Raw genomic sequence first — 12,612 nt, 5'->3', positions numbered from 1 at the left:
CAGAAAGAAGGACAGCAAAGTTTGCTGGTTTGTTTACACACAGTGCTAGAAACTGATACATGTTTTTTGCTTGTCTCCCCCCTGCCCCCAGACAGGTGATATTGTACACTCTACCTCCAGAAGTAGCCAAGGCAGGCATGAGTACATCTAGGTTCAAAATAAGCCTCCATAGTAAAGTCTTAGTAGGTAAAATGCTTAGTACACCCATTGCAATGCTCAATGTATTCTAGAGAAAACTGCCAGAGATGTGACAGTGGCAAATGCGAGATAGTCCATAATACCCTGGACAAAATTTTGTCCAGATAGATCCATTACTAAACATAGATGCGTAATTTCCCCATGTTTCCAAGTTTCATAAGTATGATGAAAAGGAAGGCCTTGATTATGAGCTGAGCTGTATGTGACCCTATTAATGAGGGTGTGCCTGTACTTCAATATCCTGCCTGTTTTGGAATCTCAGTATGAGAACAGATCCCTTTTACCAGCAGCCAGAAAAGGTAAAGGAGGACTGAGAGGCTTGCAGCTTATTCTGTTGCCCTAAAGAGGGTAAAGTAAAGGTAAAGGGGCCCCTGACCATCAGGTCCAGTCGTGTCCGACTCTGGGGTTGCGGCGCTCATCTCGCTCTATAGGCCGAGGGAGCCGGCGTTTGTCCGCAGACAGCTTCCGGGTCATGTGGCCAGCATGACAAAGCTGCTTCTGGCGAACCAGAGCAGCGCACGGAAACGCCGTTTACCTTCCCGCCGGAGCGGTCCCTATTTATCTACTTGCACTTTGATGTGCTTTCGAACTGCTAGGTGGGCAGGAGCTGGGACCGAGCAACAGGAGCTCACCCCGTTGCAGGGATTCGAACCGCTGACCTTCTGATCAGCAAGCCCTAGACTCTGTGGTTTAACCCACAGAGCCACCTGGGTCCCTGCTGCCCTAAAGAGGGTAGAAGCTATCATATAGACACATTTTCATTTTTTGCAGTAGTAGTACCTTGCTGCCTTAAGACAGCAGTAACTTTTATTTTTAGTGGAAGCTCCCACCTTGCAATTAGGCAATTGCCATACTACAGTGGTACCTCTACTTACGAATGACTCGACTTACAAATGTTTCTACTTACGAATGGAGCTCGTCCGCCATCTTGGATTTGGTTTAGATAGGATTTTTTTCTACTTATGAATTTTTAGATAGGGTTGCTTCGACTTACGAATTTTTTCTCCCAATGCATTCCTATGGGATTCAACTTATTTTTCGACTTACGAATGTGCGTTCGGAACGCATTAAATTTGTAAGTAGAGGTACCACTGTATTCTGTTCTTCAGTGCATTTTCCTCGCAATTGGAAGTGGGTGCAGCAAATACTTTTCAAATGAATTACACATCGATTAACAAAATGCACCAAAGAAAACTAGTGTACTCTTTACAAAACATAGTGTGCACATGTTATTCTCATAAAAACTTAACTGTTAAAACTTTTTTCCTGGGGTGAGGGGATTAATATGGTCCCTTTTGTGAAATTAAGATCTGGCCAGCTCTGTTAGTGGTGAAAGATGCACTGAGGAAGAAGTGCCTTGCTTTGCTTATACGGTCCACATCTACAAGCCAGACACCTCTACAAGATGGAATGGGATTTCTCTCTGAAGACTGGTAATACTTTCCACACTATATTTATTAGTAATATGCATTGGGGGGGGGCATATATTTCTGTGTAGCCACAGGTGAATGCTTGTATGCTACCATGGCTGCTCAAGCTCTTCTTTACTCTGCTCACCTAAAGATTGGAGGCTAGCCCTTTCATTGAGTCACTCACCAATTCATTCGCTTGATCTATTGTAAACACACTGCAGTTTACTCTGCTGCCCATGTCAATGTTTGCATCAGTGAATGCGGAGATGAGTTGTTTACATTCATTTTGCATTCGGGTGAAGGGAATAGCAATTTCATCATAATACAGATGCTCAGAAAGGATCCCAAGCAAGCGTGACTGGACAGCAGTTGTCACTTCTTTGTTTTCCTGAAAGCAAACACCATGTTGTTCAGCTGTCAAATTAGCTATTTTAAGTGCAAGCAATCTTCATTGTCCATGAAGAATAATTTGGGTTTGTAACATTTTTTTTTTATACAAAAACAGGCATTTCCAACATATACAACTGCTGATAAGGGGCCAAAGAATTGATACAACTAGTTCTACATGTCCAATAGAGCTGATGGCTTATTATCAAACAGCTAGTCACCCACCCACTCTACTCCATCTCCGAGAAGCTCTGAACGCAGTTTTCTCACTACATGCATGCCTAGCAATACATTTTCAGTCTCAGTCTATGTGCATCAGGAGTACTGAACACAGCCCTGTCAGCTACATGCTTTCAACATTAAAATTAGCACCTTGCATATCAGCTCATGACAGCATAAAGAAAACGTAAATCTGCTCCAAAAATACAATCGAAGCTTAATGTTTTAACTTTGAAAAAGCATGCATTTTTACTGAAGTACATGTCTTACCTTCTGCAAGGAAGCCCACTCACAGATTACTAATGCAACAGTAAACCTCTGCAAAGCAGACTTGGAGTTCAAGTGGAAAAGCAATAGCTGGGCTAGTGATTCAGCTGGCTTTATTTCTTGGGAAACAGTATTCACACCTTGATCACAAATACAGCAGCAAAGTGCTCCAAGCAATCTGGAACAACAATCAATTTTATATTAGTTACACTTCAAGTAACACACTGTTCTGCACAATCAAACTTGAATTATCTTATGAATAGCTTGTCTATAAATATATTGATTTTCAAAAAAAACAAAACCAAAAAAACCTGTTTTAAGATTCTCAGTAATAAACTGACTTTGCTGCCATCATCCGGGCTCTCATAACAACATAATCCCTGGTTGCTAGATCTTCGGCGACACTTTCTGCTCCAGCAATATATTCCTGTACTGCTTCTTTAGTTGGGGCTTGACCTTGCCGCACCTTGCCACCCGTCTTTTCCTATGAACAAGATATAAAAAGGTGTTTGTGCAAGCCTCATTTGCTTTCACATCCTACTCTTTTGTTTTTAAATTTGGGCTACAGATATGAGAAAAGCAGCCTTCCATTACAGATACATTTTACACCACAATGTAATACCTTTTCAAGTCAAATAGTATTTAGAAAACAATCCTGACTCTTACAGAATGTATATAATTTCTTAAAATATGCATTGCATAGCTTTGTCTTCAATACTCCTAACCCTTCTGGTGCAACCCCTGAGCTTTGAACGGTTTCAGGCTCCATGGTTCTCAAAGTAAGAGGCAGCCCTTGCCAAAAAGTGCAAGCATTTAGTTAGAAAATGCTTAAGCTTGTGACATGCACAGTTCAGATTGCTCCATAGTATAACGCAACAAAATAAGCAAAACACCACCCAAAGTAATACAGGTTTCTTCTGACCTTTGATCTGGCTTTCACTTCTAGCAACATATTTAAATCAATAGGCAAATGTGACGGCTGCATCATTAAGCAGAGCCAGGCTCCCATCCATGGGCACGCAGCTGCTACTACATATTGTACGGAAGCCTTGCTTAGTAATTCAAGCCACACCTAAAAAAAAGGAGAAAAACAACATTCACAGAATTATAAAAACAACTACCCTTCAAATTCAAACATCTTACATTACCGATTTCTTTAAGACTTTTCTGTGCACATAAAATACATCCACAATTTTCACCAATATATTCCAAGGAACAGCATTTCACACTGCATGGTACAAAGCAGATTTGACCAATGCTAAAAATGAAAGTTAGAACATTAAAAGACAGCATCCACGCACAACCAGATTTACAAACAGGGCAAGGTAAATTTAAGTTGCAAAAGGGCACATACCTTATGTATTAGTTCCAGAATTTCTTGATTGCTTTCTAAAATACAGAACTGAAATATATGTCTTAGCATGTCTTGCAAAATGGGAGTGAGCCAGGCTGCAGAACTCTAGAAACAGCAAATAAGAAATTATCAAAGCAGATTATTCTAACAAAACAAGCTTATTCTCAAATAAGCATACCAATGATTTTTAATTTTTATTTTTAAGACGATGGAGCAATATAGCTACTGTTTTGGAGAGCAAGCAAAAGTAATTCCTTTCTCACTTGAGTGTGCTATACACACAGTATATGTGAGTGGTAGAAGTTTACAAATTAGTTCTCATACAGTTGGAGGGACAACTCTCCCCACTGGAAAGACAAAAACTCCACATCAATGTATTTTTATCCAATAAAATACTAACCCTTCTGAACCAACTTAAAAAAATAGGGGGAAGACTTTTTATAGCGAGGGAAAATGAGAAGATGAACAAAGAAGTAACTCTGATAGATTAGAAAGGGTCCACCAATGTCCACCAAGACCGCAAGCAGGTAAATAGCTCTCACCTGATCCTCTGTAGATAATAGGGTAAACAAAGTTTCTAATGCTGCTTTTCGAACAGATGATATTGTATGATGTAGGAATGGCCACACACGTGGTACCAGAACTGTGAGTGATTGCTGAATACTGAGGTAAGTGTGGAAGGAAAAAGAAGATCACATTGTAATTCATTTTTGTTTGTATTCATATCAATTTATAAAGCAAAATCAGTGCTGCTGCGTAGGCATGCTGACAAGTAGAATTCATTCTATATATCATAAAGACAAGATCTTTTGAAAACAGTGTATTTTTACATAAAAATTAAAATTGTGAAAAGAATTAAATTACCTGCATTTTCGGACCTGAGAATACGTCAAAAGAGATGAAAGAAGGGTCATAATGCTGTTTGTGGAAGCTGTTAAATCGTCCAGTTCCAGGAGTGCATCCCAAAGTACATTAAGAATAAAGGGAACCTAGATTATAGACACAGAGATGAAAAATACATCAGGTGAAGACAGTTTCATAAAACATGGATTCCTAAGACTTGGTTTTTCCTTCAGAAGGGTAACAAAACATTGAAGTGTCGGAGTGCTCCACTTACATTCTGTGGCTGAAGATGCACAAGGCTTTCCACAACTGGTACTAAAGATGCTGCAGCTACAGCTCTAACGTCATCATCCAAGTCTTGCAGACCTTCAGTTATTGCAGGCAAGACTTTAGGCAATAAAGTATCAATTAAGTCCTGCAAAAGCAAGAATCCTTAAGCTAGAGATCAAAGGTCAAAGCAAATTCTAAGCTTTCTGGCAGAATGATTGTTCCTTTTCAAGCACACATAGACTATTTTCACTTTAGGTAATTTAGCATCATTCTGCCTAACAGCAGACGCAAGTAAGCTGAGTGTCTATCAGTCTGAAATGGAGTCACCCAAAATATAAGGTAATAGTTTCAACATACATGCAATATTTTCTAGGTACACAGAAGTATGCAAGTTATGAGAACAACAAAAAAACAGAACAGAACAGGGTGACAAATACCTGCAAACTTCCAGGAGCAACAGAATTCTGATGGAAATTTGAGCTCAACAAGGAGAGACCAAGGGGCCAAAGCTCAGGCAGACTATATGAGTCTATGAATAATATCTACGGTTGGGACATTGTATGTTAGGCTGATAGCTGGATAAAAAGAAAAAGAGGGGAGGGAGCGTTGTCCTGCTGGAGTTCCTAACATCCCATAGTAAGTATCCTGGAGATGTGCATGTGTGAAACAATAAAGGAACATTTTTCTGCCCACCTCTCAAAGTGGGGAACCTTTCTATTTCTGTCTTAAGGGGTGAAGTATACACCAACACTACGCTGCAAGTTCCACTATTATTATAATAATTATTATTATAATTATCATAATTATTATTAAGAATGAAGGAAGCATTACCTAGTCTTATCATCAAAGAACACATTTCTAAGCCAAAACAAACCCCATCCTCCTGGTGGGTACTGATCAGGGCAGGAAAGGCCCACAAAACCGCTCAGTAGAGATATTCACATACACATTGCACATGATGGCACAATGCCGCTTTATACAGCAGCCAAGACTTTGAAATCAAAGAAGAAACAATACCACCTTGAAGATTTAAAACCAATTACCTGGCGCACTGCCAAAGCATACTTTATCCCCAGCAGGCCACCATGCCTCACTTCCCACTGCTCCTGTGCCAGTAATTTTAGCAAGATAGTCACAGTTTTATGAACTCCACTCTCGTTCATGTACTTCAGCACTACGCCCAAAGTCTGAGCACAAGTCTCTCGTACTGGTGCCACAACCTAAGGTTTAAAGGGAAATAAACACACCCAGTGTAATAAAACAAAGGCATCAGAAAATTGAGCCCCATATGCAAAATAAGGCATCAAAGATTGATACTTACTTCATCGGAAACAAAATCACCAAATCTGTCTAATGCAAACACACAAAGAAGCCTGATAGCCAAGTCTTCCAGCCAGTCTTGGTGTTGTTGAGTCATCTGTTTAGAAAAAAAGGTAAATTTTGAAAAGGTGAAATATTAAAGATTATTACTTACATTTTTAGTCGTTGCCTCACAAAAAGTTAACTAAAAATGAATTTCTATATAGTTCCAACATTAAAACCAAATACTGTATAAAAACCAGAACAGAATGAAAATCTAAAACATAATAAAACAAACAAAAGGCGGGTCTAATATAACCCACCCCACAAAAAAGGCAAGGAAGAAGCCAATATAAACACAAAACTCTCAAAATGAAGGTCCAAAAGCTAGCATATTAAAAAAGCACACCTTTTTGCCTGGTGCCAAAAAGTAGATAATGATGGTGCCAGGAAATGACAGTGCTTTCTGTAGCAACCTCTCTCAACATTTCATTATTTTTATAACAAAAGAACAGCTGAGAACTCTGCACTACAGCTGAATGTACAAATGCTCACAATGTATTATCTAGGTTTGCATATTGATCTTACCTCTTCTATAGTGCTGTCTCCTATTTTACCCCCGCTTTTTCCATGAGCTTTAAGTACCTCTCTTAGTCCAACACCTGCACCATGCCGGATCTAAACACAAACAGATTAAGTTTCTAACGGTTTAAGAAGAGGTTCCATGATACAAGATTTATTTACATACATGCAGGTCTCACTATTCAAACAATGCATTCTCAGGAAATCGTTTGTTGACAATTTCTATTGATTCCTATGGGAAAATTTCTAATGTGTTCCCAGCCACAGAATTTTGATCCCAAAATGATGAAACAATATATGAAAACCCTCTGAAATCTTGCAAAAGACAAACCAGGAAGGAAAAAATGCTCTCTTATTTGTTCAGTCTCTCCCATTTCCTCCCCTCCCTGATGGTTCTGGAAAACACCTCCCACGAACCACAAAAAGTAAGCATTGTTAAAGCTGCTTATTTGCTTACAGTACTACAAACAGGTCTGGCTGTTTGGATAACTGAATTGGTGGTGTGTATAGTGAGGTTGGGTAAGTGAATTTTTGTGTAATGAGCATTTGGATAGTGGGACCTGCCTGCATTCAAAGCACACAGACCTTTATATGCCATGGTCCATTTCACCCTGAAGGGAATGTAGAGCTTGAGGGGGCATCTCTGTACTAAAGCCTACACAACTGCCCCACTGTATCCAATGCATGAAAAGGGCATCAGTGGTCTTGAATGTCAAGTTACCTTTAAATGGTTAGAACTGCACAGAATGAATAGAACTGAACTACTGTAATGTTATGGTCTGAACTATTTGTTAGTGTCAATACAAATAACTTATAAATTGGAAACAAAAAGATTTGAAAAACTGCCCCAAACTCAATCTTGAAAGTCTCTATTCTTTTCAATCCAATACATCTGAAGACAGCAAAATTATTATTATTTACCTCCCATGATGGATTAAAGAGATCATTGCACACTTCTTCACAAAAACTCTCCAGAGGCCATTCGTTGGTCTAAAAGAAAGACATAAATAATACAGACTATTACCACTGTCACCAACTGAATCACTGGATAAAGTTATTGAGGCTGGATTTTGCTGTCAATTCAAATTTTTATGAGGGTATACTCTACCTCTTCTGGCATATTCTCTACCAAAAGTTTGGAGTCAGTTGCAGGTTGACTGATGATAACATTTGCAATTTTTCTTCTCTTTTCATCAGGCTCACCATCAGTGCTATCATTGCTAGAAAGAACAATAAAATGTTTAAGTGTCCAACTGCTTGACAGAATAGTTACTGGTACTTGTCACATACGTTATTGTACTCACTATTAGCATCTAAAGATTGACAATTTTAAATCAAAGTGTCTAAGACTCCTCACAGAACAACTCTTGGAAAATTTGGGCATGCAGGTGCAAATATCATATTGAATGGGAATGCTTCCAAATCAGAAACTTACAGTATTATATTTGAAAATATAAGAAAAAAGGTTGGCTTCGATTTATCACTAGATTCCTTGGTATTATTTTGCTACATGAAATAAAAATGGCATTATTAACTTGTAGGCAGCTGCTAGGATAGCTATAAATCATAGACAGAAACAAAGAGATACATCCTCTTTAATGTAAAGAATGTAGGACATGCACAATTAATGTAAGTAAGATGGAAAACAGTCTTATCTATATCTATCTAACCAACCAATCTTGCAATGGAATGGAATGACAAGGTTCAAGATATACAAATGGTACTGGGAGTACTGAAAAGGAACTAACAAGACAACTTGTTGTACTGTAGAGTACTCTTTCAGGATTTCAGCTAGGCAACTTTCCCAGGATACTCCATTCCTCCGCCTGTCATATCAGCATTCTGTGGCTATTAAGAATGTTCTACCGGTATCTTAGGGCTGTTTTAGGGTTTTTGTACTTGCGCAAACATTGGGGTTTCCTCAAGCTTGTAGATACCTTCCTCGTACACACAGAAAGTGCTGTTTTGGTCTCATAATCAATGGCATTGAGAAATTGAGAAATAGAGGGTTTGTGTTTTAGTATGTCTATATCAGGCATAGGCGACCTTGGCTCTCCAGACGTTTTGGAACTACATCTCCCATGATCCCTAGCTAACAGGGCCAGTGGTCAGGGATCATGGGAGTTGCAATTCCAAAACATCTGGAGAGCCAAGGTTGCCTATGCCTGGTCTATATTGATGTACTTTTGTAAATCAGCCTTCCAAGCTTGGTGCCCTCTTGATTGTTTTGGACTACAACTTCCATTATCCATGAAAATTGATCTTTCTGACTGGGGCTTATAGGAACTCTAGTCCAAAACATCTGGAAGGCATCAGGGTTGAAGAAGGCTGTTTTAAAATATTTTATTATAATGGTAAGTAACTTAAAATTGATACAGTACCTCTTCTCATTGGTTTCTACTGCATCTCTTGACTTCTGCTTTGCAAACAACTTGGCCATTCTTTTAGCCTTGTTTTTCTGCCTGCTACTCATACCAGCTCGAAATTCTGAATCAATCAACTCAGCAGCTTGAAGAGTCTGGAAAGATACAAAGGTTCATTGGCTACTCTGGCTTAGATCCAGATAAACATGATTTGAGTTCCACTCACACAAAATGTTTTTCATGCCGTTGCCTCCTTTATGTAGCCTCTTGTACCCCAGCAAGGGATTCTTTGAGGAGTGCAACATGGGGCAAGTATGGCTGAAGTGGTAACAACTGGAAATTCAGGATCACTTTGGGTAAGTAAAGTAGCTTCTGACTGAAATTTAAAGGAGGACAGACCTCCCCCCTCACCTAAAACTTTCAATATCATCCTCCATCAATGATTTTTACAGTATGTTACAATAAATTACTGTGTGATATATTTTCCTAAAGTTGAAATTATGACAAGCATAGTATTTGAAACTTAATTCTTTACGTTATATGAGTCAAACAGTCTGAAATTTTACCTACAGGTTGTTTGTGAACAAAAAATGATGAAGTAGGAGTGTAGTCCAAATCCTCATCATTGAACAGGTCTTCTGTGTTCATTCCAATGGCAGCCCCCATATCAAGGCCAAGCTTCTTCTGAAGCAGCTTCCTCTGTCGTGCTATTCTCTCTTTGGGATCAACTTCACCTTAAAAAGTAAAAGAGTATTTAATCCCATATTTATCCTTTACCAACATGAAAGCTCTAAGCACATTTTAAATCTAGAAGCAGAACATTTAACTGAAGAATAACTCCTATTTCTCCGCTTCTTTCAATATATACTCTTCACTGCCACACTTTGTGTCTGAAGTATATAATGTCATCTTGACTAGTATAGAGAGTTTGGTTTAGACAAAAAAATTGCACTTTTATATATTAATATGCTATTTAAAATATTTCATTTTTGCTACTGCCATCTGCTACATGGTGCAAGAGATAAATTTCTGCCTCTTTATAAGTGCTGCTATATAGACATTTTCAACACTTCATATTGTTTTTATAGGTATGGCTTATAAACTAAAAACACATGAGCAATAGTTCTGGGACCAAACTGAGAATCAGTGCAAGAGCCATAAGAATATAGGAAGATCTCCAATTTTAGACATTTCAGATCTGCTGACTTCAATTAGCCTACTCTCAATATGGCTTGGTTGGGTATTACCCACACCCCACAATGATAGTGAGGATTCTTTCATGGACTTAGCTACCAAATGTGGAAGGAGTGATACAGTTTGCATCTAACACTAAGCCAATGCAAATGTGTGGGTTCCCAGAGTGAAGATTGTTATCGCTGCTCTCCTCCATTAGTCCTGCTGCAGGTGGGCTACCCATGGCTTGGCTTAATATTATATGAATTAACCCAGGCTTATGGTTTGTCATCCGGGACGCGGGTGGCGCTGTGGGTTAAACCACAGAGCCTAGGGCTTGCCAATCAGAAGATCGGCAGTTCGAATCCCCGCGACGAGGTAAGCTCCTGTTGCTCGGTCCCAGCTCCTGCCAACCTAGCAGTTCGAAAGCACGTCAAAGTGCAAGTAGATAAATAGGAACCGCTACAGCGGGAAGGTAAATGGCATTTCCGTGTGCTGCTTTGGTTCGCCAGAAGCGGCTTTGTCATGTTGGCCACATGACCTGGAAGCTGTACGCTGGCTCCCTCGGCCAATAATGTGAGATGAACACTGCAACCCCAGAGTCGGTCACGACTGGACCTAACGGTCAGGGGTCCCTTTACCTTCATGGTTTGTCATGAGCTCAGGTTTGGTTGTAGTGCAAAGCCAAACCATTGTTTACCCTCTACCGGTAATACCATGGCAGCAGCAGGTACAAGAGGAACACAGTGGGTGTGATCTTTTCTCCATCTGTTTGCTTGTTCATGCTAAGACATGCTTTGGTTTAGCATTACATCTGAACTGCACCATTGTATCTAATGTAGTTAAATAAACATATTCTAATTTATTTCATAGATCTGATATATCAGTTGTAAAACATGAGTAGAAATATTTAATCACAAAAATGCAGAGACTATAAAATATTTTTAATTATTTGAGATAACGAAAGGTGACACAATGAAAACAATGTAGCTGAAGTATGTGGCACAGTTAATGTATTAAAGGAGCAAGTACCAGATGTGTCATCTTGAACCTCGAATTCTGCACCAGCAGACCCAAGAAGAGAAGCACCATGCTTTAGAAGTCGGCAGATATCAAATCGGTCAAAACGCAACCGATCAGAGGCAGAGGATTCTTCCACTGGACTTTCGCAGCCATGTTCTAGGTAAAGGTTAACAAAAAACTTAGAATGAGATTAGTGCTGAAGTAACTGGTTCAAAAATATACAACTGCCAATCAATGTCATTTCACTAATGGGTTGAAGTTTTACACATGTCTAAGCAAAGTGAAAGAATAGATAACAGCCACATAATGTACTTCATAGTAGAGAGGGGGAAATTGTGTTCATTATGGCCTTTTTGTTGTTGTTAATAACGAAATATACAATGTTGCAAAGCAGGTTGAGAAAGATGGCTGCACACATAGTTTAACAAAAATGTACTTCACAGTAATAATTGTAGTTCTCTTGGAATCACCTTGCTTTGGTCGTGGAGTTGGGTTCCATTCTGTTACATTTTTCACTATTGCTTCCACAGCTTGTCCAGCTGCAATGCGGGTATCCCAGTTCGTACTCCTTAAGTGTATCAATACCTTTAAGAAGTTCAAAATTGCATTCGTTATCCTCTTTATTTCCAAACAGATGTAATTAAATTCAGCAGCCATCCAATATTCTGCATAACACACAAGAGCTTATAAAGTATGATTGATTAAAAGCTAGTCATTGAAATAGGAGGTGATAAACGCAGACCACCTTTATCTTTACATCCCAATAGACTATCAAGTTTACGCCTGGTATATACCACTTGATTTTTTTTAAAAAAAATATTAGTAGTTTATAAATGCCTACACACACACACACACACACACACACACTTTTTGATATATACATGTTAAGCAATGGTCTGGTTCAACTAGCTTTTTGAAAAAATGTGGACACTTCGATGTAATACCTCTTTTCTTTCAGAAATTCATAGTTGTTACTTACACAGAACACTAGATTAACAAATTTAAGGATTTAAGAGCTATTTTTACTCAAAAATAGCTCAACAGCATGAGGCTCTCTGCATCTCAGCTCTCATCTCCATCTGTTTCTACAGAGGATATTCATTGAGAACATAAGAATCTGCTGGATCAGCCAGTGGCCCATTTAGTCTAGTATCCTGTTGGTACTTGGCCAACTAGACCCCTCCAAGTCCAAAAGCAGGAACAGAGTGCAACAGCACTCTAG

At 39.0% G+C, this 12,612-nt stretch overlaps 1 protein-coding gene across 1 annotated transcript in view; it reads right to left on the bottom strand.

Moving 5' to 3' along the window:
• Positions 1-12,612, bottom strand: part of BTAF1 (B-TFIID TATA-box binding protein associated factor 1) — a 39,634-nt gene that overhangs the window by 16,909 nt on the left and 10,113 nt on the right. The window contains exons 3-19 of the mRNA XM_035137440.2: positions 11,861-11,975; positions 11,400-11,546; positions 9,765-9,928; positions 9,213-9,349; positions 7,940-8,051; positions 7,753-7,821; positions 6,838-6,927; positions 6,272-6,367; positions 5,994-6,170; positions 4,955-5,095; positions 4,702-4,826; positions 4,380-4,500; positions 3,838-3,942; positions 3,406-3,555; positions 2,825-2,967; positions 2,487-2,661; positions 1,795-1,998 (exon numbers count right to left, since the gene is read on the bottom strand). Of these exons, the coding sequence (XP_034993331.1) occupies positions 1,795-1,998; positions 2,487-2,661; positions 2,825-2,967; positions 3,406-3,555; positions 3,838-3,942; positions 4,380-4,500; positions 4,702-4,826; positions 4,955-5,095; positions 5,994-6,170; positions 6,272-6,367; positions 6,838-6,927; positions 7,753-7,821; positions 7,940-8,051; positions 9,213-9,349; positions 9,765-9,928; positions 11,400-11,546; positions 11,861-11,975 (2,271 nt within the window). The remainder of the gene's footprint in view (positions 1-1,794; positions 1,999-2,486; positions 2,662-2,824; positions 2,968-3,405; positions 3,556-3,837; positions 3,943-4,379; positions 4,501-4,701; positions 4,827-4,954; positions 5,096-5,993; positions 6,171-6,271; positions 6,368-6,837; positions 6,928-7,752; positions 7,822-7,939; positions 8,052-9,212; positions 9,350-9,764; positions 9,929-11,399; positions 11,547-11,860; positions 11,976-12,612) is intronic.

The sequence above is a fragment of the Zootoca vivipara genome, chromosome 5 (assembly GCF_963506605.1).
Source record: "Zootoca vivipara chromosome 5, rZooViv1.1, whole genome shotgun sequence".
Lineage (NCBI taxonomy): Eukaryota > Metazoa > Chordata > Lepidosauria > Squamata > Lacertidae > Zootoca > Zootoca vivipara.
The sequence above is the reverse complement of the archived record's forward strand: the minus strand, read 5'-3'. Positions and strand labels throughout refer to the sequence as shown.